General features: G+C 41.0%; 1 protein-coding gene across 1 annotated transcript in view; it reads right to left on the reverse strand.

Annotated features, from left to right (window-relative positions):
- Positions 1-27503, reverse strand: part of LOC124553274 (speckle-type POZ protein-like) — a 106808-nt gene extending 79305 nt beyond the window's left edge. The window contains exon 1 of the mRNA XM_047127158.1: positions 27326-27503. Coding sequence (XP_046983114.1) covers positions 27326-27503 — 178 coding nt within the window. The remainder of the gene's footprint in view (positions 1-27325) is intronic.
- Between the last annotated feature and the right edge of the window lie 301 nt (positions 27504-27804).

The raw sequence follows: 27804 nt of genomic DNA on the forward strand, positions 1-27804 counted from the left end.
ATGTGTGACTGTATCACAATGCTGACGAATATTTTTTTTGGACACTTATATTTATAGGATTTTGTTTCTACACATTTGCAACGCTAATTCTTGACCTGTGAAATATTTTTATGTGAGACTGTCACTGTAGCGGAAACTGCTGTCGTAAATATTTCCGTAAGAAAGTTAAGTGACCACCTGCACGTAATGCGTCGCGGGCACCCAGCTGTGTCAGACGCCTGGAGGAAAAGCCATTATTGCGAGCCCTTTTCAGCGGCACAGGTAGAAAAAAAAGGGGACGCCATTAACCTCGCTTCTGACATTCCTTTGTAGAAAGCATCGCAAAAACGACACGGTCGAACTTGAAAACATATGATTACACTAGCTCTTAATTTACGATATTTACTGAAATGCCTAATGAAATGACGAGAAATATTTTTACATCTGCACACCTGATTATGACAAGCGTCTTTCTATGAGAGTTGAGAGCTGCTGACCTATGAAATGTCACATGACTATTGAATGATATTTTTATACTTTGCTTTTCGTAGTTGCTTATTTCATTTGATATCTGGTTTCCAGCTGTGTTGCAGCATTGCTTTTATAAAATGAAATGCATTTGCTAATGTGAACACTTTCTGTCAACAGATCTATTAAATAATTATTTTATGATCCACATTCTTTAAAAAGGAGCACTTGGAAAGGAAAGAACAATAAGAAGGAACTAGTAACAGTAACACATAATTTTCCTTTCAAGTACATGGTAATATTCTTTTTACAATCAGTTGTTGTGGTGCACCACTTTAATTACATAGATATTAAGATGTGAATATACATTTCCCTTATCTGCATTGTTGTTTTTACTGTAATATTTTTTCTGCTTGAGCTATGTCATGTTTAGATATAAGCTGCTGTTTGCCAGGCATAGTGCTACTGAACTTTAATTTGTGTTACTCTGCTAAGCCAGATTTATTTTTTTGTTGCTGCACATTGGCTCATATTAGTTGTAATTTTGCATTTTTTCTGTTAATTTAGATTTGCTGCTGCTTGCTTTGCAAATTGGCATTTTTTTAGTCATTACTGTTTGTGTTACTTATTTTGTGCTGCTGCATTGCCTCGTCCCTTAGTTTAGCATCTGAGCTCAGTAGATTTAAGTTAGCTTAAGAGGGGTAGACTATATAAGAAACTAACTATGATGAATTGGAAGAAATGCATTGAGAAGCTATCAGAAAATGGTCTGGCAAAATAAAAAGGATACTGTACAGTGGAGAAAAACTATTATTGACAGAGGATGTGAACAGAATACAGAAAGCAGAGAGAAAAAACTATTTTTGACAGAGGATGTGAACGAAATACAGAAGGCAGGCTTAGATAGGACTTTTGGGAATAATGATGAATGAAGGGAGATCTCCAAGAAGCAAAGAAAGTTTTGTTTGCAAAATACTGCAATGAAACAAACCCTGTCTTTTCCTTTTGTGTTATCCCACTATGTGTTTGGGTACCCTTGTGTATATATGTTCTTCCTGTCTTTATATGTTTACCTCATCAGACTTTTGTTGTAGAATTTTTCTCATACTCAGCTACATGAACTATGATGAGGAATACTGTTATCCTCAAATATAATTTGCGTTAATAATATGTTATTTACTTTGTAAAGATGTTAGACATTATTAATTCTGTTTTGTTTTAATGCTCATGTGTAAAGTTGATGTTTCAAAAGTTATTCTGATCTTTTATGTATTTACTTATGTCATAATTCCTGTAACACTGATGTATATGTTTATTTCTATTCTTTTGTAAAGCCCCTATTACTACAAACGTTATCTGTATTATTATGTTTTTAATGATGTGTTTTGTACCTTTGTTATTGTATTCTTATGTTATAAAATTGTAATTGTCACCAGTTCATGATATTATTAACTTGTTAGTTACATTTCACTGCACACGTTTCTGTTGGTCATAGTATATGGACAATATGTGAGAAGTAGGGACTGTTAGTGTTTGCATGTGTGTTAATAATTCAGCAAGGGACTGGATAACAGCATTGCTGGTTCTAAGGACAATTCCAAAAACTTTGTGAGTGCACAAGTGGTGGTTTATGGACTTGCTATATTCTCCGCAAGACTCTTCGATGGTGAATGTGCACCTGCACAATCGCAACAGATGGCTGCTGGCCATCTCTACAAGGACTACAGTGGGTCTGCACCTCTGGTGGCGCACCAATACCATTATCTCTACAAGGACTACAGTGGGTCTACATCTTTGATGATCCGTCAATACCATTCTTTCTACAAGGACTGCAGTGGGTCTGCACCTCTGGTGGCCCACCAATACCACAATCTCTACCAAGACTCCAGTGGGTCTGCTCTGTGATGACCTACCTACCAATATTCTTCAAAACTTCGAATGACTCTGCTGTGGGTTTGCTCTGTTGTGGCCCATTACCTGTATGCATGTCAAGAGTCAGCACTGTCTTTCCGTTGGAAGGACAACACTACTTCTTCAAGACTGCATGGAAATCCACTACTTCCGTGTGCATTTTCTTTTACTGCTCAGACTTTGAGAAAAACACTGCTATTCTACTGTTATGTACGATTAGGACTGTCTTTATGGACTGTGACAAAATTTTAGCTTTTGACCAACATTGTATCAATAAGTGTGTGCATTTTATATCTTTGTTACTGTAATTGTGAAAAATTTTTGTCAAATCTGTATTGGCCAGTGCCCAACACCATTTGTAAAAATTTTTTGTGGGGAGCATGGGGGCTATGTAAGTAGGCTGTTTATGTTTTCTTTATGTAAGTAGGCTGTTTAGGTTCTTATGTAAGTAGGCTGTTTAGGATTTTTTATTGGTAACGCCACCTCTGTATGAAAATCACTGGCTGTGCTGTGTGCAGTCTGTGGCTGCTTTGCATTGTTGTAATACTCGCCATTGTAGTGTTAGGCAGCTGGCTGTGAACAGCGCGTAGCGTTGCGCAGTTGGAGGTGAGCCGCCAGCAGTGGTGGATGTGGGGAGAGAGATGGCGGAGTTTTGAAATTTGTCATGAACTGCTATATTTATATATGATAATATCAAGGTAAATACATTGTTTGTTCTCTATTAATATCTTTCATTTGCTAACTATATTTATATATGATGATATCAAGGTAAATACATTGTTTGTTCTCTATTAATATCTTTCATTTGCTAACTATCCCTATCAGTAGTTAGTGCCTTCCATAGTTTGAATCTTTTATTTAGCTGGCAGTAGTGGCGCTCGCTGTATTGCAGTAGCTTGAGCAGCGAAGATTTTTGTGAGGTAAGTGATTTGTGAAAGGTATAGTTTAATGTTAGTCAGGGCCATTCTTTTGTAGGGAATTTTGAAAGTCAGATTGCGTTGCGCTAACAAAATATTGTGTGTCAGTTTAAGCACAGTCTTGTACTATTGTTCAAAGGGGACGTTTCAAAGTTATTTCTCAAACACAAATCATACAGTTTCTGTTCGATAACCCCATCAACTCTGTTAATCTACGTATACATCTGCATCCATACTCTGCAAACCGCTCTGAAGTGCAAGGCAGAGGGTACTTCTTACTGTGTCAGTTATCAGGGCTTCTTCACATTCCACTCACATATGGAGCTTGGGTATGATTGTTTAAATTGCCTGTGTGCGTCCCGTAAGTCTGCTAATTTCATTCTCACCACACCCGTGAGAGAGATATGTGGTGGGTTGTAGAATATTCCTAGATTCAAGGTGTAAAGCAGCTTCTTGAAATTTCCAAAGTAGGCTTTTTCGAAATAGTATCTATCTATCTTCAAAGTGTGCCAGCTCAGTTTCTTCATGGACAAAGAAGCATTGACTGTTCTTGTTGCTCTTCTCTACATCTTTACACTACCTGCTGCCAGTCCTATTTGATACAGCTCCCACACACTAGGGCAATATTCTTGGCATCGTCAGATGAGACAATTGTAAACAGTCATGTCTGTGGACTGATTCCATCACCCTAGTATTCTACCAATGAACCAAAGCCTTCCACCTGTCTTATCTCCAATTGAGAGCATATGATCGTTCCGTTTCATGTCCCAAATTGTAACGCCCATAGATCTGTATGAATTAACTGGTACCAGCTGTACTCTTTCATTGGTGAGTATAATTATTTGTCAAGACCCTACTCAATGTTTGTGCAGAATTATTCAGATAGTACATCATTATAGACAGCTGCATCATTCGTGAAAATTCTAAAACCATTAAATTGCTGCAAGACCATTAATATACAACAGAAACTGCGAGTCCCAATACACTTACATTGTTCACACCAATTTCACTATATTGAAGGTAACATGCTGAGTCCTCCCTACCAAATAAATCATCAGTTAACTCACAAATTTCGTATCATACCCCATGTAATCTTACTTTTGGTAATAAATGTGGTTGTGGTAGTGAGTCAAATGATTGTATCGAAAATCCTAAATTACTGCATTTACCTTACTGCCTTGATTAGGGCTTTAACGATGTCATGAAGGAAATGTGACAGTTTTCCAAATCTGTACTGATTGGCAATGAGGTCCTTCTATTCCAGGAACCTCATTACGTTTGAGCTGAGAATATGTTCAAGAATCCTATAACAAATGGATGGCAAGGATATTTCACGGTAGTTTTGTGAATGACTCCTGATGCTCTTCTACTAGATGTGTGTCTCCTCGAACTTCTTCCAACTACTGGGCACTTTTATTTGTGCTAGAGATTTACAATAGATTTTCGTTAGGAGAGGGGCTAACTCAGGTGCAAGTTCGGTGGAGGGTCTGATAGAGATTCCATCACGCTCTGGAGCCTTGTTAAATCTCAGCTGTTTCCCAACACTAGTGACACTAATTCTACATCTATATCTGTCACCGTCACAAATTGGAGCAGTACCCCACAGTACCATTTCTAGAGAAACATTTTAAGATACTCATTCGGAATTTCTGATTTTGATTTGCTACTCATAATTGCAGTCATTACCCAGTTCACAAGTGTCTGACACTAACTTTGGTACCAGCTTTACATAATACCGGAATTTTCTAGGTTTTGTGAGAGATCCTTCCTATTCTGTTACAGTATTCTTAGTAGGAGTCAAATTATGATAAATCCAGGATGGAACGTAACAATATTACGAAAAGGAAAGTTGCAACTCACCATACAGCGGAAATGCTGAGGTGCAGACAGGCACGACAAAAAACTCTCAGAATTAAAGCTTTTGTCCAATAAGGCCTTCGTCAACAGTAGACATGCACACACACACACACACACACACACACACACACACACACACAAGAACGCACGCACGCAACTCACACACACGACTGAAGTCTCAGGCAACTGAAACCACATTGTGAGCAGCAGCACGAGTAAGTGGTGGGAATGGTGACTGGGTGTGGGGAAAGGAGGAGGCTGTGGCAGGGAGGGGAGCAGCAGGATGGTGGGGTGGTGGACAGTGAAGTGCTACAAGTTAGACAGAGGGCAGTGGAGAGGTGGGGAGGGACGGGAAGTAGCAGAAACGTAGAGAAATAAATATGGGGTTGGTGGTGGTGGAATGACGTCTGTGTAGCGCTGGGGTGGGAACAGGACACCTTGCTGGATGGCTGAGGACAGTGACTAGCAAAGGAGGACGCCAGGTGGGTTGTGGGAACCTTTGTCAGTCACTGTCCTCACCCATCCAGCTCCTACCCTATTCCCATTCCATCACAACATAACCATCATTTCACCACCAAAGACAGTCTTTCTATTTATCTCCTTTACTGATACTTCCCTTCTCCTCCCCACCTATCCCCTTACCACCATCTAACATGCAGCACTTCACCGTCCGCCACCCCACATACTACACCTACCCTCCCCACTCCAACCTCATCTTTACCCCCACCTTGTGGCTACTATCATCATGCAATGTTGCTGCTGCTTGCAGTGTGGTTTCAGTTGCCTGAGAGTGCAGTCATGTGTGTGAGCTGCGTTTGCGTGAGTGCATATGTGTGTGTGTGTGTGTGTGTGTGTGTGTGTGTGTGTGTGTGTGTGATTGTTGTCTATTGTTGACTGCAGCTTTAATGACCAAAAGCTTTAATTATGAGAGTCCTTTTGTTGTGCCTATCTGCGAGTCCGTAGTCTGAGTAGGTTAGACGAAAGTCTCTTTCATCAGCCAAATACATCTCATTTAGCATCTTCCTACATGTAGCCCCACGTTTTGCCTAGCATTCATTGACCAGTTGTCTCTTTTTCTTTAGATGTTTCTTTAAAATGACTCCAGACTGTGGAGTGTCCCTCTTATCATGAACTGCTCTGCATACGTACAAAGTGCACAGCTGACTGTTCTTGTAAACCTGAACCACAATTTTTCTACATGTTTTTCTCCAGAGTAAAATATCTTGAGTTTTGTATTCAAATAGGTCACAACTGCTTCTGTATATAACTTCCTGGCAGATTAAAACTTCCTGGCAGATTAAAACTGTGTGCCGGACAGAGCTTCCATATCTGGTTTGCTGAACATATATGTATTCTGCCGTTGTTTTAGTTGCCATTTATACGTTGCAAATCATTGTTGCTTCATGGTCATTGATACTAGTTTCTGTGTGAGCTTCCTCAAAGAGGTATGGTCATTTTGAGACTATCAGATCCAATATCACTAGTGGGTTCCCAAACAGTCTGTTTTAGGTAATTCTCAGACAACTCATTTAGAGGTGTTTCACCAGACGTCTTGTCATCCCCACCTCTTTGTCATTTTCTCAGTCGATTGTTGCACAATTAACATCTACTTCAACAATGAGAGTGTGACTTGGAAACTTATGTAACAGTGCTTCGGTTTTCTCTATAATTTTTGGTTGCATCTGGAGTAGATCTAGAAGTTGACAGAGGGACCTGATTCCAAATTATTGCCCACCGATGATACTGAGTCTTTCCCAGACAGCCTCACACGCAGTTTATGTTTCTGTTTTGGTTGGTACAATTTGTTTGTGACCTGGGACAAATGCCCTACTATCTCCATGTATATTTTCGATACACGCTGAAATTTTTATCAGTATCTCGCTGCTGTCAGTTACGCATTTCCACCAGCTTTCTGTACCGGGTATTATGTGAGCTCTACTGGGCCAGATTCAAACCCTGGCACATTGTTATCAGTGCTTCAGAAGTTAATCACTTGAATTGTAATACTCTCGCCAGTATGTGACTCTTCTTTGGAACTATTACTGACACTTTCTGGTCCCTACCGTTACCTGGACTGGATGAAGAGTAGTCTAATCTGAAAACCGATGTGTCCACTCCGCAGCCAAACAGCTACCTGAGCAGCAGCCTCTGATGTGTACCAAACACCTGACCCATTTAGGGTCTCCATAGAGTTCTCAACCCCTTGACGCAAGTCCAAGAAATTTCAGGTCGCTTTGTCACAGAACCTTCGAACTCTGAGTCAGAAGTTACATTCGATTCAGAATGTGGGGGGCGCGACCAGTTTTGCACTGCAGCAAATTGTCTCACTGAAATTAGATGAGTGAGACCACCATTCTCAACCTTCTCTGACAGTTGAATGATCCAAGTGTGGCCGCAGAGCGCGGTCAGCTGCCGGTAGCACCACGTTCCCTCAGCAGTTGACGGAATGGCCTCTTCGGCAGGCTGAATAAGGCTTCCAGCCACGGACAGTGGGTACACTTAGTGTTCCCTCGCATCGTTTCTTGCATTTCCCTAACGGATACATTCACTTGCCGTACATTTGAACTCCCTAGTGTTAACAGATGCTATCCTTTCGTGTTTGCCTCTTCTTGACACTGCACATACCATATTACCCAAAAGCTGAAGTTAGTCTCACTGATTCAATTTCGATTTCAGTGGAAGCCTGCACCTCCTATTTGTTGGTTAGGGTGATAGGTACCGCGTGCTGGGTCCTCCCTGGTCCCCGCTCCACTGTCCATGCAGCCTAGTCCTACCACTGACAGACCGCTTACAGCCAAGTGGGTGGGCGGTGACAGATCATGTATTTCCTGCAGAAACTGCTGACAGCCAAGTGGATCATGTACTTCCTGTAGAAGCTGCTGACAGCCAAGTGGATGAGTAGTGACACATCATGTACTTCCTGTAGAAGCTGATGACAGCCAAGTGGATCAGTGGGGACAGATCATGTACTCCGTGTAGAAGCGACAGCAGGAGATAGTAACAGGTATCTGTGGTATATCTGATACATCACAGCTGGTAACTCTCCAGAGACACCCATATACAGCAGCTTCCAGGCGACTGATCGTAACTTACGAACGTCAGCTAACTCTTCCCACGTTCGAGGACGGTGTTCACAGTGGGGCTGCAGTGTGGCTGGTGTAATGTTTTACAGAACAGTAAACAAGTATCATTGAAGTAAGCCTGCAGATCCTTTCTTATGTTCTGGGCCAGTTAAGCTCCAAGTACAGCAAGTTACCGTTAAGATCTGAAGCAGTCCGTACGCAAATGGATGTTTCCTTTATAGTGCAGTAGCATCTTCTATAAACGCTAATAATCTCGTGAGATTTTTAGAGGTTGTAGTCGAAAACCAAACGAAAATTGTCGTTAGTTTACAGTAAATGCAGACAATGGGATACATGTTACTTACAACAAGCGCTACAGAAACACTGATTTTATGCGACAGACGTACTACACATCACTGGTAACTTATGAAAATTTTAAAAAAGTTACGTCTATTCACTTTGATTCACAATTAAAGATTGGATAAATGTTTCTTTGAATGAGGCTGCTACTCCGATAATTTTTATGGAGGATAAATGTTGATCGCAGCTGATGTTACAACACAAAATACGTATCTGATGGTACATGGCGCACGAAAACGGAATATATTACAACTCAAGCAGGATTTAAATACAGTTAACACGAAATATGTTTAAAATTGATGTGAAGTTTTAGGACGTGACTCTTAGAGGAGAATTTATCTGTCATATCTGATTTTACTTGGACACGAAGGAAATAGAGGAAGTCAGTTTGTATACGAAATTATGAGTAAATAGCCATGGGAACTGCGGGATTCTCCAATTCAGCTGGCTTAGTGTCACATTTTGAACTTGAATGTCCAAGATGAAATCTGTAATATCAGTATGTCTCCAAAAAAAAAAGTTACGGTGTGGAACATAACACATCTAAGTAAACCATTGCGAAAATTTTACCGATACGTTACACAGACAGATTAGATTTATCACTTTAAGGGTCTATGGAATATTCAAGATGATTTTTTCAACTATGTACAAACTCTAGTGATTGATCAATGAGAGGATAAGGAACAAAAAATGTCTGATGATGCCCAGAAATGCACGATCCGTAAGCCAGAGACAATTTATTCAATCATACTTTGTTACAGAAGCTGCAGTGTAATATCATGCAGCTACAGTTACAGTATGCATGATATCCTCATAGAGGGTGGTACTGTTTATCGCACATCATGACCTAGGATGCAGGAAGTCGTGAAGGACGTACCCGAAATGATCAGACACTAGAGTTGGAAGAAAATGTAATCAGCACTGTGGAAGGCGACCGCCATCTCAGTAGCAGGCAGTGGACCAGCCTGTACAGGGTAAGCCAGACGAGCGTGTGGGACATTCTCCATGACGACTGTTGCTACCGTTATCACTTACAGTGTGTGCAGGGCGTACTAGCGACAGTCTTTCCACATAGGGAACAGTTCTGTCATTGATTTGTTCACCAGGCAACCACGATTCCGGGATCTGTGTTATCCATCCTGTTCACAGATGACGGCACCTTTACGTATAGTGGTATCTTCAACTCTCGTAACAGGTATCTGTGGGATGGTATGCAGAACGCCCATGGTATGGTGACAGCGAATCATCAGCATCGGTGCAGCCGGAATGTGTGGGCCGGGATAATTGGCGCCCGTATTTTGAGACCAGTCTTCCTTCCACATCGCCTAATAGGCCTGAACTATCGGCATTTCTTGCGGGCGTCTTTCTGGAAGAAGTGCTATTGATGATTCTAATGGTTATGTGGCTCCTAGACTTTGCCGTTAACGCCCAGACGTATCTCATTCGTGTCTTCCCTGGTTGATGGGTTGGAGAAGGTGGTCCAGTTGCATGGTCCGCTCGTCCACCGCATCTCAACCCGTGCGATTTCTGGCTATGGGGCCACCTCAGAAGTATCGTGCTCGCGTAGCCAGTTCCAGATGTGGAGACACTGGAGCAGCGTATTCATCCTGCCTTTGACGCTGTTCGTATGCAGCCTGGCCGATGTGAGCGTGTGATACAGAGCACGGTACGGCGCGTATGCACGCATGCGTCCAGGCACATGGAAAGCATTTTCAGTACATACTGTAACTGTGGCTACGCGGTACAGCGAGTATTAGACTGCAGTCTTAGTAACAGTGTATGACTGAATAAATGGTTTCTAGTGTGGAAACCATGCATTTCCGGACATAAGTTCGGTAGACATTTTCTTCCATATCCCCTCACCGATCAATCGATAGAGTCTGTACACAGTCGTAAAAATCACCCAGTCTACGCAACATGATGACCAAACGGCATTCCAACTGGAGCTTTCTACAGTACCAAAGGCAATGATACACTGATACCCAACGATGTTGGGCAGTTCCCTCGCAGTATTCTTATGACTGCCCTGTGACCCGAAGCAGTTACCCCAACAAGTTCACGCCTGTGTGTACCACGGGTGGGTCTCGCCCGACTCTGCCAGTTATGCTACTTGCATAGCAATAGCGTCTGACGTACGTATTGCCTATCATGCAGGAGCAACGAACAGTACTGAATACAAGTATGTGTTACCCTTGGACGAGAGAGATTTCTGAACAAATGATGTATATTTATTTTATATCTTCTCTCGCTGTTCTAAAAATAGAACCTCGATATATTCAAGTAGGCCACTATTCTAGTGTGTTCGAATAAGACAAGCAGGGAACAGGTGGCGCAGGCAGCTGGAGGGAAGCTTGCACACGCTCGCCTCCCCACGGCGCCGGCGAGGACATCTCAAACCAGAAATAAGGCTACCGTGATTAAATAAAGTAGCACCAAAAGAACCACTTGGACCATGAGTAACGGATGAAACACTTACCTGAGTTGTCGGCTGTTAAACTATGTCCGGAGACTTCGGTATACGATTCCGGAAAATAAATTCGTAAAGATCTCAGTGTAAAACTTAAACATTTACTTCATTACTTCACAAAAAATTGCTGTCCATTATCATACCCAGCCTCATAGGAATCGAAAAAAACATAATTTTTACCTGTAACGGAAACTGGGCGACTGTAGCCACTACATATGACCACCGCCACAAAAATACGGATGAAGCAACTAGCGTTTCTGCGGAACATCACGGAAGGTCGCAGATGTCGGGCCAAGTAAAAAACTTTTCCCTCAAAATAACTTCACCGAACTTGCAGTCTGATGAAGAACCTGAAATTTGACAAACAAGTGTAATCACAAAACACAATTTTTTGCAACTACCTGTATAGTAAATAAAGAAGCGTAAATTAATCTGAACTACACCATTTTACAAGATGGATGTCATTCTGTTGTTCCGAATATACAGGGTGATTCACGAAGGTATGCAAATATTTCAATATGTTATTCTACAAGGAAAACTAAAGAAAAAAGTTCGTGTAAACACAGGTCCGCAAATGTTCATCTACGGAGTTACGGCTAGTGAAAGATTTTCCCTGAAATTTACCAATGTCGGTAATATGAAGCCATCGCAAAACTGTACGAGGTTACAGTAAAGCACGATTTCCATTTATCTTCTTTTTATTCATCTGGTGAAACTAATAAGAGATGCTCCAGACGTGTATCTGCAGTAATTTATCCGAACATCCAGAGAAGCAAAGAAGTAATTTCGTAAAATTTTTTATTTATTACTTGGCCCAATATGTTTTTTAAATTCGAGGCGACTGCACAAAGTTTTCAGCAGAAGTTGTAGAGAATTTAATTTTGAAATAATGATGCTAACAACATTAACTGAAACTGTATGAATTTGTCAGATAATCTGCTTTTATTAATACTATATCACACGTGATTTCATGTTACAGCGGATAAAACAAAGCTCAGTGTTAAGGAAGTTGTACAGTGGGCATACAGTTTCACAATTCATTCACAATAAATATTCAAAAACGTGTCCACTGAGTTCAATGAATTTAGCAACACATGTATGAACTGATTTTGTTGCTCGTTTCAGTTTCACAGGGTTGTTCTTAATTTTGCCGATTGCATTCACAACGCGAGCAAGTATTGCCTCACGTGTTTTGACTATGTCCTCATAAACTATGTCTTCCACCCATCTCCAAACCAAAATATTCATTGGTGTTAAATCGGGCGTTCTGAGTGGCCACAGACGTGTAGCACCTCGACCAATCCATTTATGGCGAAAATGTTCATATAAATGTGTAGTGACGGGTTGGCGAAATGTGGAGGCGCGCCGTCCTGTTGAAAACACCTTTGCGATCGCGTAGCAAGTGGAACATCTTCGAGCAAGCGGGGATTTTCTTCTTGAAGGAATTGTAAGTACGTCTCGCCAATTACACGATTTGGGAAATTTTTTTATTACATTCACCAGATCAATGACAACGAAGTAAATGGAAATCATGCTTTACTTTTACAGTTTTGCGATGGCTTCGTATTAGTGAAGATGCTAAATTTCAGTCAAAATCCTTTATTAGCCGTCTAACATTCTGTGATGACATTGTAATTCTGTCAGAGACAGCAAAGGACTTGGAAGAGCAGTTGAATGGAATGGACAGTGTCCTGAAAGGAGGATATAAGATGAACATCAACAAAAGCAAAACAAGGATAATGGAATGTAGTCTAATTAAGTCGGGTGATGCTGAGGGAATTAGATTAGGAAATGAGGCACTTAAAGTAGTAAAGGAGTTTTGCTATTTGGGGAGCAAAATAACTGATGATGGTCGAAGTAGAGAGGATATAAAATGTAGGCTGGCAATGGCAAGGAAAGCGTTTCCGAAGAAGAGAAATTTGTTAACATCGAGAATAGATTTAAGTGTCAGGAAGTCATTTCTGAAAGTATTCGTATGGAGTGTAGCCATGTATGGAAGTGAAACATGGACGATAAATAGTTTGGACAAGAAGAGAATAGAAGCTTTCGAAATGTGGTGCTACAGAAGAATGCTGAAGATTAGATGGGTAGATCACATAACTAATGAGGAAGTATTGAATAGGATTGGGGAGAAGAGAAGTTTGTGGCACAACTTGACCAGAAGAAGGGATCGGTTGGTAGGACATGTTCTGAGGCATCAAGGGATCACCAATTTAGTATTGGAGGGCAGCGTGGAGGGAAAAAATCGTAGAGGGAGACCAAGAGATGAATACACTAAGCAGATTCAGAAGGATGTAGGTTGCAGTAGGTACTGGGAGATGAAAAAGCTTGCACAGGATAGAGTAGCATGGAGAGCTGCATTAAACCAGTCTCAGGACTGAAGACCACAACAACAAACATTCTGTGTGGGGTCAGTTTGTTATATATCGTGTCTCTCTACCACTTTCGCGCAACGACGCTCTGAGCGTGTTTTTTAGGGAATTGACTAGTTTGAACCTGGGACCTGTTACTGGTAAGGAGACGCCAGACCACACATGACATGTAGAATTCAGAAGAGTTCAGTGAGACTAGCGATGATATAACCAAATACTTAATGATTTCAGCGTCAGCTCCACTGCATTCTCTGTAAAAGAATCTTAATACTAACTAAATTTAGTGGAAGGGGTTCAAGGCTTTCCTATTTTTAGTTAGCAGGTAAAATAACGTCGAAAAAGCAGTTAAGTTTACCATTGGAAATTTTATTCTACTCACAAGACATTTTTTATAAATTGCACTATTGATAAAAGGAAATGTTTTAATACAAGATGATAAAAACCAACTGCGTTCAACAAAAATGTGAACGAATATTCCCTGAATAGGTTTCCAAGTTCTACAATGGATCGAAGGATGACCTATGCCATATCACATCTATAATCTAGGTTTAAATTAAGTTTCATAAAAGAGAAAACTATCAAAATCGTCTACAGTGACCCTCAATTATCTTTAATTACTTATCTAACTTGTCGTAAATTACAGTGGCTGATGTGGCTTCTCAATAACTATATAACAGAAAAATCATCGCGTTTCAGATTTTTACTTCAAGTGGCAAATGTGAACACCATGAGCTATAATTGACGATCGACACTAGTATTACGCAAAAAAGGGGGTGTAACAGATGAGACTTCTGCAGTTCTGAGTGAAGCTTTATGCGCTGTTATTCGGCATCGCGTGCGTTCATTACCTTGTCGGTGTTCGTCAGGGGGCGGCGGACAGCACAGCTCCGCTCACCTCGCCGTCTCGGAAGCAAATCTCTCCTAACTTCTCCTTACTATAATTTACCGAAGTTGGTTTAAAAAAAACTATCTGGCTGTATTTTCATCTGACGAATCAGGGTCTCAATGTTAACCTTAAGCTCCGCCTACAAAAATTCTGTCCATCCAATGAGAAACGTTATGCTTTTCGTGGTGGGGCAGTGTTTTAAAAGATTGCAACGTAACAGAGACGGAAAAAAGTCTCACTCTAAAACTTGCAGCTGGTGTGGTCCTTTTTCTGGTATCGTAAGATCTATACTATTCTTCTGGAGTGTTCTATCTTTTAACACGGGCTGGGGGATGGTCCTGACGTAACAGAGACGCGGAAAAGTCTCACGCTAAAACTTGTGGGTGGTGTGGTCCTAGCGGTTAGCTGGCGACGTGGGTGTCCCTTATCGTAAGGCCTTCTAGCTTAACACGGTTCTGCTCTCGGCTTCTGTTCTCGTTTCTCCCCTCGGAACTGCGTCTGTCTCATGGTGGGAAGGTATGACATGCATTTAGGCATTCTTGTGTTAGTCTGTGGTATTCCATTTGCTCACTCGTTACTCGTATTACTTTGGTTAATTTAATGTCACGATTTATTCGGAGCTATGTGACATACTACTAGATTTGCTTACCATGTCAGGGTTTTCATGGAAGGTGTTGGATTTGGCTGACACCTTACAGCCGTAACTCCGTAACTAAACATTTGCGGACCGATGTTTGTATGAACTTTTTCTTTAGTTTTAGTTGTAGAATAACATATTAAAATATTTGAATATGTTCAGGAGCCACCATGTATACTGACTGATCAGCTGCACTGTTTAAGACAAATACTGTCGAAACCATTTAAGAGATTGTTACGATATTTGCACTTGATTAATTCTGAGAAACTGCTGTATGAGCGACGTTTAGTCCCTTGTAGTACTCATATTAATTGTAGGAGACGGCGATCAACTTCGCTTTTTCAAATGAAACCATTGTGTATGTCAATACGTGGTGATCTGGTATGCAGAGGGAGAGAAGGACGGGGCTGTGTCTCGCCTACAGCAGTGTCGTTAGCCGGCTAGACGAGCCTCAGGCGGCTAGAGACACGCCAGCGGGTACTTCCGAGCGTGGTGCTGGCGCAAACTGTGCTCTAAGAAAATGTGTCATCCGCTTGCAAAACTATCGTGACTGTTATGTTATTTCACATGTGTGTACGAACAACTTACTTGTGGAAAGAGCAAACTCTCGGGTTTTACACGGTTTCAGCTAGGTAGCAACAGTGTGCGCCCACTTCAGTTCTAGTAAAAATGGCGTCGGGAAAACAGAAAGCGCTTTGTGTTCTATGTTTTGGGGACTGCAGGTCAGTAACAACCGTTCAGCGCGACTTTTGTGTGTATCGTCCTATAGCACCGAGCGTTAGACAACGGGATGAACAATTCCAAGAAACAGGTTGCGTGTGTAAAGGGAAATCGCCGGGCCGTCGCCGAGTGTCTCACACAGACGTCGAGCGCATCCGCCATAGATCCACAAGGAGTCCGCATAATCCGTTCGCCGTGCAGCTAGACAGCTCAACATGCCTCCGATGTTCGTCTGGCGTGTGTTGCGTAGAAGTTTACGTACGAAATCGTACAAAATTCAGTTACTGCAAGCTTCTCGTGAAGGTGACAAACGACAACGTGTGGAGTTCTGGAATTCGTTCTTGGCAAGATGGAGGATGACAGTTTTCTGCCACGCTTAGTGTTTAGTGACGAGGCAACATTCCATGTAAATGGGAAGGTGGACCGTCATAATGTGAGAATATGGGGTACGGAAAAGCCACATGAAATTGGTCAACAAGAGGGACTGTCCAAAATTGAATGTGTTTTGTGCAGTATCACGGGAAAAGGTGTACGGTGCCGATAATTCTGTTACAAGAAGTACATATCACGGTATGCTTGAAAACGTTCTTATCCCACAGATTGATTTGGACGACTTCTGTAAAGTTTGGAAGGTAGGAGACGAGATACTGGCAGAAGTAAAGCTGTGAGTAGCGGGCGTGAGTACTGCTTGGGTAGCTCAGATGGTAGAGCACTTGCCAGCGAAAGGCAAAGGTTTCGAGTTCGAGTCTCGGTCCCGCACACAGTTTTAATCTGCCAGGCAGTTTCAGCATAATTGTTGTGTGTACAGAAGAACTTACTTGTATATGATATGCCAGATTACAGGAGCAGAACAGAGCTGTACACAGCAGGTTCAACAGTTTAGAATTGAAGATAGAGGACACTCAAGCGCGAATGACCTTTATAAATTCTCTTATTACCGACATGCAAACACAAATCAAAAGTTGGAATGACACCATGGAGGAAAAAATTAAAGCCATTACTACTGCTTACGCAAGCGAGCCAAACTCAAGCGTACATGCAAAAACTGGCAGTGTTGTTTCCATGGTGGAATCCGCCAATACCAATATTGGTAGAGACTTAGAGACTTTACAGATTTGCAGACACAAGTCTATGTGTGTAAATCAACAGCGAGTGACTCTTTAAAGCATTACAGTAGGCCAATTGACAGAAGGTGTGAGCCACATTGGCGAGCGAGTAGAAAACCTTGCTCAGCGAATATCCGATGTCAATATTGACAAAAGGATCGAATATGTCACTGCAGGAGTAACCACTACACTTAATAAGGAATTTGGAAAGTGGATACAATCTAAGGATCAGTACATTGAGAGTATTGTACAATATGATCTAAAGGCTGAAGTTAAATCTGCCACAGTAGAAATCCTAACCGCTCCCAGTACTTCTGGTGACAGTTTAAAGAGTGAATTAGGAGAAATCAGACGAGCGTTCAGCCACGATCTTCCGGAATGGAAGCACAGGCTGACCAATGACATAGATCAGCTGAAAAGGTAAATTGTAGAACTGCAAGGTGACAATCAAAGCGATTATTCACTACCGCCAGAACAAGAAACTCGTCAATATCCCAAGTATCAAGTACAGTTCTCATCAACTGTAAATAATACGCGCCATAAAGCTTCAATGTGACGTAGTCATACCGATCAACTGACACTCGTTGAACTATTGCGCGATGAGAGTGTGCTGAAACACAGAGTTTTCCAGCCTTTTATACCTAAAAAACTAAATATACATCGCGTGGTATTTTTAAAATCATTCACAGGTGCTTTTCCAGAATCATGGAACGACAGATAGTGAATACATTTTATTAGGGTATGTACATGGCGAAGTATCAGTTTGGGGTACTAAAATAATAGACAAATGACACACCTACGCAGAGTTCAAAAGACATTTTTTTAATAAATTCTGGAGTTCTGGTATACAACAAAGACTCCGAAAGGAGGTCTACGCAGCCGAACCTTTCAACACCAAGGGAGTCGGTTTGAGGCGTTATTTCGAAAAATATCTACGTAAAATTCAGTATTGGGACACGCCCATCTCAACCCAAGATGTCATCATGATCTTAAACAAGTCAAAACTTGCTCTGTCAATAAGGAAAAAATTAGTTAGTGAAGAGGACCAAAAAGCCTTTCTTTCCGTTCTTGACAATTTGGATATGAGCTATGAGGACGTGCGTGCGAAGGCGTGGAATAATTTCAATAATGGACCGCCCGCTTCGCAACAGCACGTAGCAAACTGTGTCAACGGAATGTCGTACCAGCATAACACGGGATAACCAAACGCTCAGCGTTACAGCAATCATAATAATTTCAACCGCTGCAATCGAAAACCATATAGTAAATATCGAAACCAGAATAGATATAACCCGAATTCTCAAAACACACAGCGACAGTACGGCAATTAACCAATGAATCACAAAAGTAATAACCAGCATCCGAACAACAGGAAATATAATGGAAATTGTCACAAGGGAAAACAACAGTACAGTCAGCCAAGTCGCTTCACTCCATCACATCAAATGAATTCTTTACAGCCTCAAAATGCGACATTTCCTCACCAACTTAACCAACAGTTCAGGAACAATAATCAGGACAATCCGTCGCATGCTTTTCTTATTACCGCCAGTCATAATAGCAAAGTAAATCCGACCATTTTTCACACGCAGGCGAAACAAGCATCAAACGCGATGTCAAATGACATGCAATTCAGTGATGCACAGTTCACATGGGACACGAACGCAAATTTTCAGCCTGGTATGACACAAAATACTAATCAAGTGAAAATAACTGACATTTCAACTCCACCCAAGTCGGAAAACCATTAGCAGCTTCTTTATGTCTCCACGGGGAAGCTGCGGAACAAAATTACAACACCCTGAAGTAACATTAGACGACAAGTTAAGACAAGCTCTCATATCTTTAACCACTTATGCCAGCCTACGAAAAAAGGCGCACGACAAACACATTACCAAAGTCTTGTCGTATCATGTAAATGAACGAGTGCTATTAAACACCGACTTCATACCATTTTTGACTTATCATAAGAATCGCAAGTTGCAGCACTTGTATGAAGGACCATTTATTATACTAAGAAAGCCGCACATTGGTTGCTATCTATTAGCTGACCCTGTGCCCTGTGTGTGGACGAATAAAACTATAGTTTCATCACGCAGACTTAGAGAAATACCGAGTCAACCATTGAAGATCTCTGCTAAGTTAAGCTGTATATATATGTACAGATATATAGTCATTCTATGTGTGAAGTATAAGCATAGATGAGAGCAATGCACAGGACAACACCATGTCGATCTGCCTCCACAAGAGAAGTAATTCATGTGAGCATCTGAAATAAAATACGTTTATTGTAGGAAAGCGAGATTAGCTTTCCATGTAAGTTTTAAGTTAATTGAGCCATGAACGGCCACAGCCAAAGAGCTGACAAATGAATAATATAGCACGGACGTGCTAAGTGCCACCTGCTACCACTAGTTTTAGGTACAGCAGAGCTCTCTCCACTTCAATGAAATAAATGAAAATGATCATTCGTACAAGAATGATTGCTCGTAAATAAAAGTTTATTAAGGTCGTTAACTCTTATGAGGTAAATGTTATGTTATGTATAAGGAGTGTTTGACAACAATTTTCATGAGAACACCTGTGAAAAGCTGTTGACACAGACAGCAGCTTAGCATATGAGAGTCAGATAAATCAATAACGATCCAGGTAGCAGGAAAGAAGTGCGCAACTCAATTACTTTTATTACAGTACGGAGAAAACTGCACCGCTCATAAGAATTTTAAGGCACAGTGCAGCTGAAATACTTGCAAAGATCACTTATAAGTAAACTAATTTAGTACCAGAACAGAAGATAGCTAACAGATTCTGTTCGCTGCTAATGCATGGTGTAAGTAATTGTAGATATGTATAGAGAAATGCTTGGAGAGCTGAATCACACACTACTGAGACTACCGTATCGATTTAATTACGCTTACTACTTGTCATGGAAAACTAGGGTGATAATGCACAATTTATGTTAGGCTCATTTCATACGTCATTAAAATTTTTTCTTCAGATCTCTTCACCCCATAAAAGTCTATTGTGTTTTCCTCTAATCAGTATCCTTATCTTCCTACCTTACCCAGAAGAGAAGTGAATTTTACGGACTGATTGCATGCTTGATACCTACAGACTGAACGTATGGATGGTCGTGACACTTTAGTTGTTGACAGGCTATGTATATTCTCCGAGAACCGTGAATTCAATTAACGATTGTTACGTGCAATTGCACGACAGAGAACACTAAGCTTCCCAATTTCCCTAATAGAAACTTGAACATGAACCGTTCATACCGTAAACGAAGTCACATTGACTATGTCTTCAAACTAACGACGTAATTAACACAGATAAAATAAAAGAGCTGAACTTGAGAAAAAAGTGGTTATTGTAAAAAGAAAAGAATAACAAGATTTCGAACAAGGTGTAAACCTAAAGTGCCTTGGAAGCACAAATTATGAATAAGAGACACGTTATTCGTCAGGTTTTGAAGTGACATAGACTATTTTTCCTTTGTAAATAATTTTTAGACACAATATGTATACCGAATGTTAACTCTACTTTTTAGTAATAATGCAGTCATCAACTAATGGAAACATATATGCTGTTGCGTGTGAACCGACTATAGACAAGCAATAAACGGACACGTATAAAACGGGTGCGTGTGAACTTTAACATGGCGACCAAATACATGTGGACACGAAATAATAACAACGTGTGAACTGAAAAGGTGATAACTACACGGACACGTGTGGAATTCCACGTGTGAAGTAATGTTATAAGTACTTGTACCACGATGTAGAAGGCCGAACTGAGCCAGTGAGCGAATTTTGTACGTACCGTAACCGGTTTATTTACGCCTTTCCACGGACACATCCTTCGACACAGCTGCGGGTGTCGCCGCGTCTGGCCGCTGCCGTAATTCCGAGTCGATGAGAAACTGTAAAAACTCACGACACGGCTAGTGGAGACCAAACGTCCCGCCTCTCTCGGAACACTGCTGCTGGCGTTGTGATGCCGTCAAGTTACTGTCACGTGACTATGACAAACGGACGTGACAGAGTACTCAACAATCCACTTTCCTTTGCACAACGAGCGCGGGCGCCAAATGTGTTTCAAATACTTTCAATATAAAATCTGATACAACCATGAGTTCAGCACTTATATACCTTATAAAATCACCAAGACACTAATCTGAAATGTCTCAAATTCGACTTTGACAATTGCTGCCGGATTTATAGACCAGGCCAAGCAATAACGAAATCTTGTCGACCCAATTAAAACCAGAAAAATAAATAAATGCGAGAACTAAGCACTCCTAAGAGAATGAGACCATATGTACATAAGCATTATTGTTATCCTTACCTAATCCACTTTTCTTTTAGACTAAGTTCTTAATAAGTAAGCACACTCTAATACAGATTTTCTCTGTATTTTTCATTTACGAGAACATGAATGGAAGCTCGAACATGTGTCAAGTGAAATAGGGCCCGCCACCAAACGGCTCAACACCTTGCAGAACCAGTCTTTCAGTTCCTGATCCACGACGTATTTCCAACGCACCATCACATACAGACAACCACTTCAACCTCCATAGTCAAAGTGATGCCCGGCATATCCTCCACTATGAAAGTGCAATCAATTTCCCTCACTCAAGTGCAGTGCTACCATATATACCCGAAGTTCTACCACTCTCAGTGCAAGTCATACCTACCCAAGTGTAGTGAAATATTTTTTTGCAGCTCATGAAAGCCGCAAATCAGTAAAGTGCTAATAGTTTACCGTTACAAATCTTCGTCAAGACCACGACAAAAATATTCCTGTAAATGTCACTGTAAAACAAGAATGTCAGTTGTTTGTAATATATTTTTCCAAGAGTGCACACTGCACACAGACTTTCTGCGAAATCAAATAATTTATTTCTTTGTTATTTTTTAATGTTTATTATGCCATATATAATGTATCCATGTATATGTATCTTTATCCTAACTTCATTGTCTCTTACCAAGAAATGAACATTTGTTATCCTTGTATAATTCATTACAACGAGTACGGCTCAATTGTCATATAATTACTCCATGAACAATTTACCATCAGTTTCATTCGTAGGAATATATTCAACTGTTATTCTATATGTCAACCACTTTGTCTGATGTCATATATGAAATCTATTGTAAAGAATTGTAGCAAGTAATACTAACTTGATTCACGAGAGCAATAATATTACGACTACGCGTGAATCGCGATGATCTTGACGGAGTCATCGGGCCGGGCGGGGTGGCCGAGCGGTTCTAGGCGCTAAAGTGTGGAACCGCGCTACCTCGAATCCTGCCTCAGACATGGATGTGAGTGATGACCTTAGGTTAGTTAGGTTTAAGTAGTTCTAAGTTCTAGGGGACTGATGACCTTAGAAGTTAAGTCCCATAGTGCTCAGAGCCATTTGAACCACTTTTTTTTTTTTTTTTTTTTTTTTTTTTTGGAGTCATGCTCCTCACTCGGGAAGCAATGTAATATTAATGGATTTCAGTTGCTTTTCAGATGAGGTATTTCTCATAAAAAAAAGGACAGCCAACGAGCTGTAGTTCGTAAAGAGGCAAAGCATCACAGCGCAAGAGATAAGAAATATTTTTTATAATGTGCGCCTATACCAAGACGCGCGTCCAGCGTTTAAATACTCTAAATAAACACTATGATACGCTGGGCGCAGATATTTAAAATCATTGCCGCAGTGCGTGATACAATAAGCAGCGAAACAGAAGAAAGAACAATCTATGTTTTGTTAAGAAATAATCTAGAGACTTCATTACCCTTGTACTTTTGGTCGCCGACATGTTAAGACGTACTACATAGCATTACTACCAATTGCATTTTTATATTATGTAAAAACTACGTGAAACGACGAACAAACGTTTCGGTAACGCGGGTGAAGATATAATGTACTTACGCGCACGCAAGGACATTTAATTTTAAGAAGGAACGGACTGACAAAGCAGCGATTATTGGACTGCGCCATGTACAAAAGAAATATCAGATGCAAGCTATGTACTTATTCTGTACATGTCAGACTCTAGAAGTTTCAAGCCAATTTGTTCAAGATATATTAATATTTACAATGCAGTAATTTTCTTCCTATTCTTTTCTTACACTAAACAAAAATGATGTTCAAATTGTATATGAGCTTTGTACAGGTTCGCTCTCTATCGCAGTGTCTCGATTGTATTTGGGAGACCACTAATGTGTTCAACTTCGGATCTGCTAAGCTTTCTCTTACGAAATTCGACTAATTTGCTTTCATTTCCATTTTTATATTCACATAGGTCCCTTAGGTATTTTCATCGAAGATTCTGATAGCGTGAAGGCAATCCAGGTCAAAAGGTCAATTAAGAAAACCCCTTCGCGTAATCAATCAGTACGTCTCCTGATAGATGTAAGTACGCAATCTAGTGTTAGGTTTTATTTTGCCAGTAAATATTACCAACCAACAGTGACAGCATCACTATTATTATTTACTACTATTTCTTATACAGAATAAGCAAGTTACTAACGCCAGAACAGGAAGTGAAAAATGGCTAAGCAGTGATGGCTACAGGACAAATGTGAGTATTTAGAGGTATACATCACTAGGGGTAAGACAGATACCGCCTACATGAAAATTAAAGAGACCTTTGGAGAAAAGGTGAATCTGAATAAATATCAAGAGCTCAAATCGAAATCAATTCTAAGCAAAGAAGGCAAGGTCGAGAGGTGGCGAGACTATGTAGAGGGTCTACACAAGGGCGATGTGCTTGAGGGCATTATTAAGGAAATGGAAGAGGACGTAAATGAATATGAAATGGGAGATATGATACTGCATGAAGAACTTGACAGAGCACTGAAAAACCTACGTCGAATCAAGGCCCTGGGAGTAGACAACGTGCCATTGGAACTACTGACAGCCTTGGGTGAGTCAGCCCTGACAAAACTCTACCATCTGGTGAGCAAGATGTGTGAGACACGTGAAGAACCCTCAGACTTCAAAAGGAATGTAATAATTCCAATCCCAAGGAAAACAGGTGTTGACACGTGTCAAAATAACGGAACTATCAGTTTAATACGTCACGGCTACAAAATACTGACACGAACTCTTTACAGACGAATGGAAAAACTGGTTAAGCCGACCTCGGGGACAATCAGCTGGATTCCGTAGAAATGTTGGAACACGTGAGGCAATACTGGCCTACGTTTCTAGCATTTGTAGACTTAGAGATGGCTTTTGACAATGTTGACTGGAAGTCTCTTTTAAATTCTGATGGTGGCAGTTGTCAAATACAGGGAGCAAAAGGCTATTTACAATTTGTATAGAAACCAGTTGGCAGTTATAAGAGTTAAGGGGCATGAAAGGCAAGGAGTGGTTGGGAAAGAAGTGAGACAGATTGCAGCCTATCCCCAATGTTATTCAATCTGTACATTGAGCAAGCAGTAAAGAAAACAAAAGATAAATTCGGAGTAGGAATTAAAAACCACGGAGAAGAAATAAAAACTTTGACGTTTGCTGATAACATTGTAATTCTGTCGGAGTCAGCAGAGGACCTGCAAGAGCAGTTGGACTGAATGGACAGTGTCCTCAAAGGATGATACAGGATGAACATCAAGTAAAACAAAACGAGGATAATGGAATGTAGTTTAATTAAATGACGTGATGCTGAGGGAAGTATAGTAGGAAATGAGACACTTAAAGTAGTAAAGGAGTTTTGCTATTTGGGGAGCAAAATAACTGATGATGGTCGAAGTAGAGAGGATATAAAACGTAGACTGGCAATCTTTGTGAAGAAGAGAAATCTGTTAACATCAAGTATAAATTTAAGTGTCAGGAAGACTTTTCTGAAAGTATTTGTATGAAGTGTAGCCATGTATGGAAGCGAAACATGGACGATAAATAGTTTACACAAACAGAGAATAGAAGCTTTCGAAATGCGGTCCTACAGAAGAATGCTGAAGATTAGATGGGTACATCATGTAACTAATGAGGAAGTACTCAATACAATTGGGGAGAAGAGGAATTTGTGGCATAACTAGACTAGCAGAAGGGATCGATGGTAGGACATCTTCAGAGGCGCCAAGGGATCTTGAATTTAGTATTGGAGTGCAGCGTGGAGGGTAAAAATCTTAGAGGGAGACCAAGAGATGAATACACTAAGCAGATTCAGAGGATGTTAGATGCAGTAGATACTTGGAGATGAAGAACCTTGCACGGGATAGAGTAGCATGGAGAGCTGCAGGAGACCAATCTTTGTACTGATGACCACAACAACAACACGTTTCAGTTACGACGAAGTTGTTTTAAAAGAACCAAGGTAGAGCATTACCTTGGGGCGGATGTTTGGTCACCTAAGTTCCTGAATCCGAGAGAGCGTAAAAATTTGTTCCACACAGTGCTGGCGCGTGTGACAACAGGTATAATTATTGGTCCACTATCTTAATCTCTACATCAGCACACTGTTTCCTTGTGTTCTGGGTGCAAGATTAATTACTGTAGAGACTAGGCGCCTTTTAGTGTGCCCGTTTGATGTGTTAAATAATAGATTGAGCCAATAGGTCGCCGGTTTGAACTGAGTGGCTTATCATGATTTTCGGTACTGATTTGTAACTTCAAACTGTCTCTCGGAGCGAGGACTGTAAATTTTAAATCATGTCAGATGTCTTGAACAATTGTGTTGGAAAACTTAATGATTATAAGCAGCTCTTATTTCAGATTTTGCTTGTATAGAGCGTCTCCATATTGTTCATGAAGATATTTGGTTTTGTTGTCTATGTAACTAGTAAACCTTTTGCCATTGGTTAGTGTACTAAGAATTTGCTTGACTACAAGCCTGATATACATTTAATTTCACTTATTGATTCTTTCATTTTTTGACCTATTATTTCATTCTGTCTGAATTTAACTGAATGCGTCACTCGGTGTTAAGTTCCAAGCAACCGCTGTTGTTTATCTGTGAAGTGTGAGTAGTGTTGCTAGACGGCCTTAGAGTAAAAATACAGTTAAATTTTGTTAACGTTTCATAGGCTGTGGCTCATATAACATGCAAAATCCATTAATCACGGACCTCTGTAATTTTTCAAGGTATCGAGTTTGTTTGATGAATTCGTATTGTGTAATAGACAGTTTCATTTGGGCACCAGCACCTTACCCCTCCAACCTAGCTCCCTGCCACTAGAAGTATTGTACGCAAGAAATAAACCGAATGAGGTAGCACTGTCATAAACAGACTGGCCTTGTATTCGGGATGGTGGATGCTCTACTCTTCACCTATTCATCTAATTTAGATTTTCGTGGTATCGGTAAATGCTAGGTTTATTCCTACTATAAGGTCACAGCTAACTATTTGTCGCACTCTTGCCATTCTAGACCTATAAGCCTGCAAATATCTCTTTATGTGACTTACAGTAATTTATCGTTCCTAAATTGTAATATCAAGACGTGTCCAGTATGCCTGTAAAAAGTGATCTACTAATTAAAGACTATTACTATTACTACTACTACTACTACTACTACTACTACTAATACCATTACTACAACAACACACAAATGCTAAATATTCTTACATACGTGTTCAACACATGCATGGCAGGGTGATCAGGAATGTTCTGGACATAGTGCAACACACTCATGTGGGCATATTACCTCATTCGTTCCTCAGTTTATCAACATTCAGAGATACAGTTTTCAGTCCTTCCTTGCCTTCTACCGATAATGGTCGATCTATCGTAGTCGCTAAGTAGCACGCCATACAGCTATAACTGCTGTTACCAAGATCGTACCCAGTACCTGAGCTAAGGGCCAATTTCTACTAATTTTGTGGGTGGCGAATGTGTGGAGAAAACAAGAACCTGATTAACATGTGTGATCGACGTACTACCATGTCAATCTCTGCCATAGCAAGGCTGGTTACGTATGCAAAGTGGTAACAAACCCAAGAAAGCAGCAATAGGTTTATTTCTGGAACGTCCCTGCAGATTAAAACTGTGTGCTGGACCGAGACTCGAACTCGGACCTTTGACTTTCAAGTGCTCTACCGACTGAGCTACCTAAACACGACTCACGACCCCTCCTTACAGCTTCACTTCCGTCAGTACCTCGTCTCCTACCTTCCTACTTGCCCGCGAAAGGCAAAGGTACAGAGTTCGAGTCTCGGTTAAGCAGACAGTTTTGATCTCCCAGGAAGTTTCATATCAGCGCACACTCCGCTGTAGAGTGAGAGTTTCATTCCGGAACTCTCGCCTGCTTCAGTTGTCATTTGGATCCGACAAGTTTACATAAAAGCAACTTTCGTTCAAGAACCACTGCTAGTAGCACCAATACATAAATTGTGCTGTAAGAAGCAATAGTAAGTAACTTTCAAAGCTAACGTTAGCCAATACGGGAGTTCTTAATAAGAACTGTCGCGCTGCAGGTCACGGAAAGTAATTTAGAAAAGAGAGAAACATCTCGGTCTCACTTTAGTTTTCTCCATTTTCATACCCGCCGCTTTTAAGTGTGGACAACACTGAGAACAGGAGATTGAGGGAAGTTAGACGCACAGTATATACCTACCGTACGTTCATGGAAGGAGTACGTGGAGACTCACCAGACACGTCGGGCGCCGCGGCAGCCAGTGCAGTGGTGGTCGGCAGCGAGACTCGCCTCTTGTCCTGGACTGGGCTGCCGCCTCCCACCCACTCTGTCCGCAGTTTTCCTCGAGACCCCCTCCCTGCCCCCACTCCTTCCCCCTCCCCCCTCCGCACCGACAACGATAACTCTTGCATAGGTCTGACGTTCGAAGTATTTCTGCCATCTGATCTTAAACGAAGCACTAAGAAATCTTGCTCTTACGCAAACCCAGTGAGTGAATTCAAGTCGCGTATCGTGTCACCCAGTGGCCACACTGGCACCGTAATGGAAGATGATGCACTCGGTCTTTCTAAAATGTTTCACCGGAAATACGGTCGCTCCTTCCAATCACTGCATGAACACTGAAATTGCAAAGACTGAGATAAGCGATCGCGCAACACAGTGGCTGGAACCTCTCACTAGTAAAAAGCCCTGTGCGCCACATCAGATGCTGCT

The sequence above is a fragment of the Schistocerca americana genome, chromosome 11 (assembly GCF_021461395.2).
Source record: "Schistocerca americana isolate TAMUIC-IGC-003095 chromosome 11, iqSchAmer2.1, whole genome shotgun sequence".
Taxonomy (NCBI): Eukaryota; Metazoa; Arthropoda; class Insecta; order Orthoptera; family Acrididae; genus Schistocerca; species Schistocerca americana.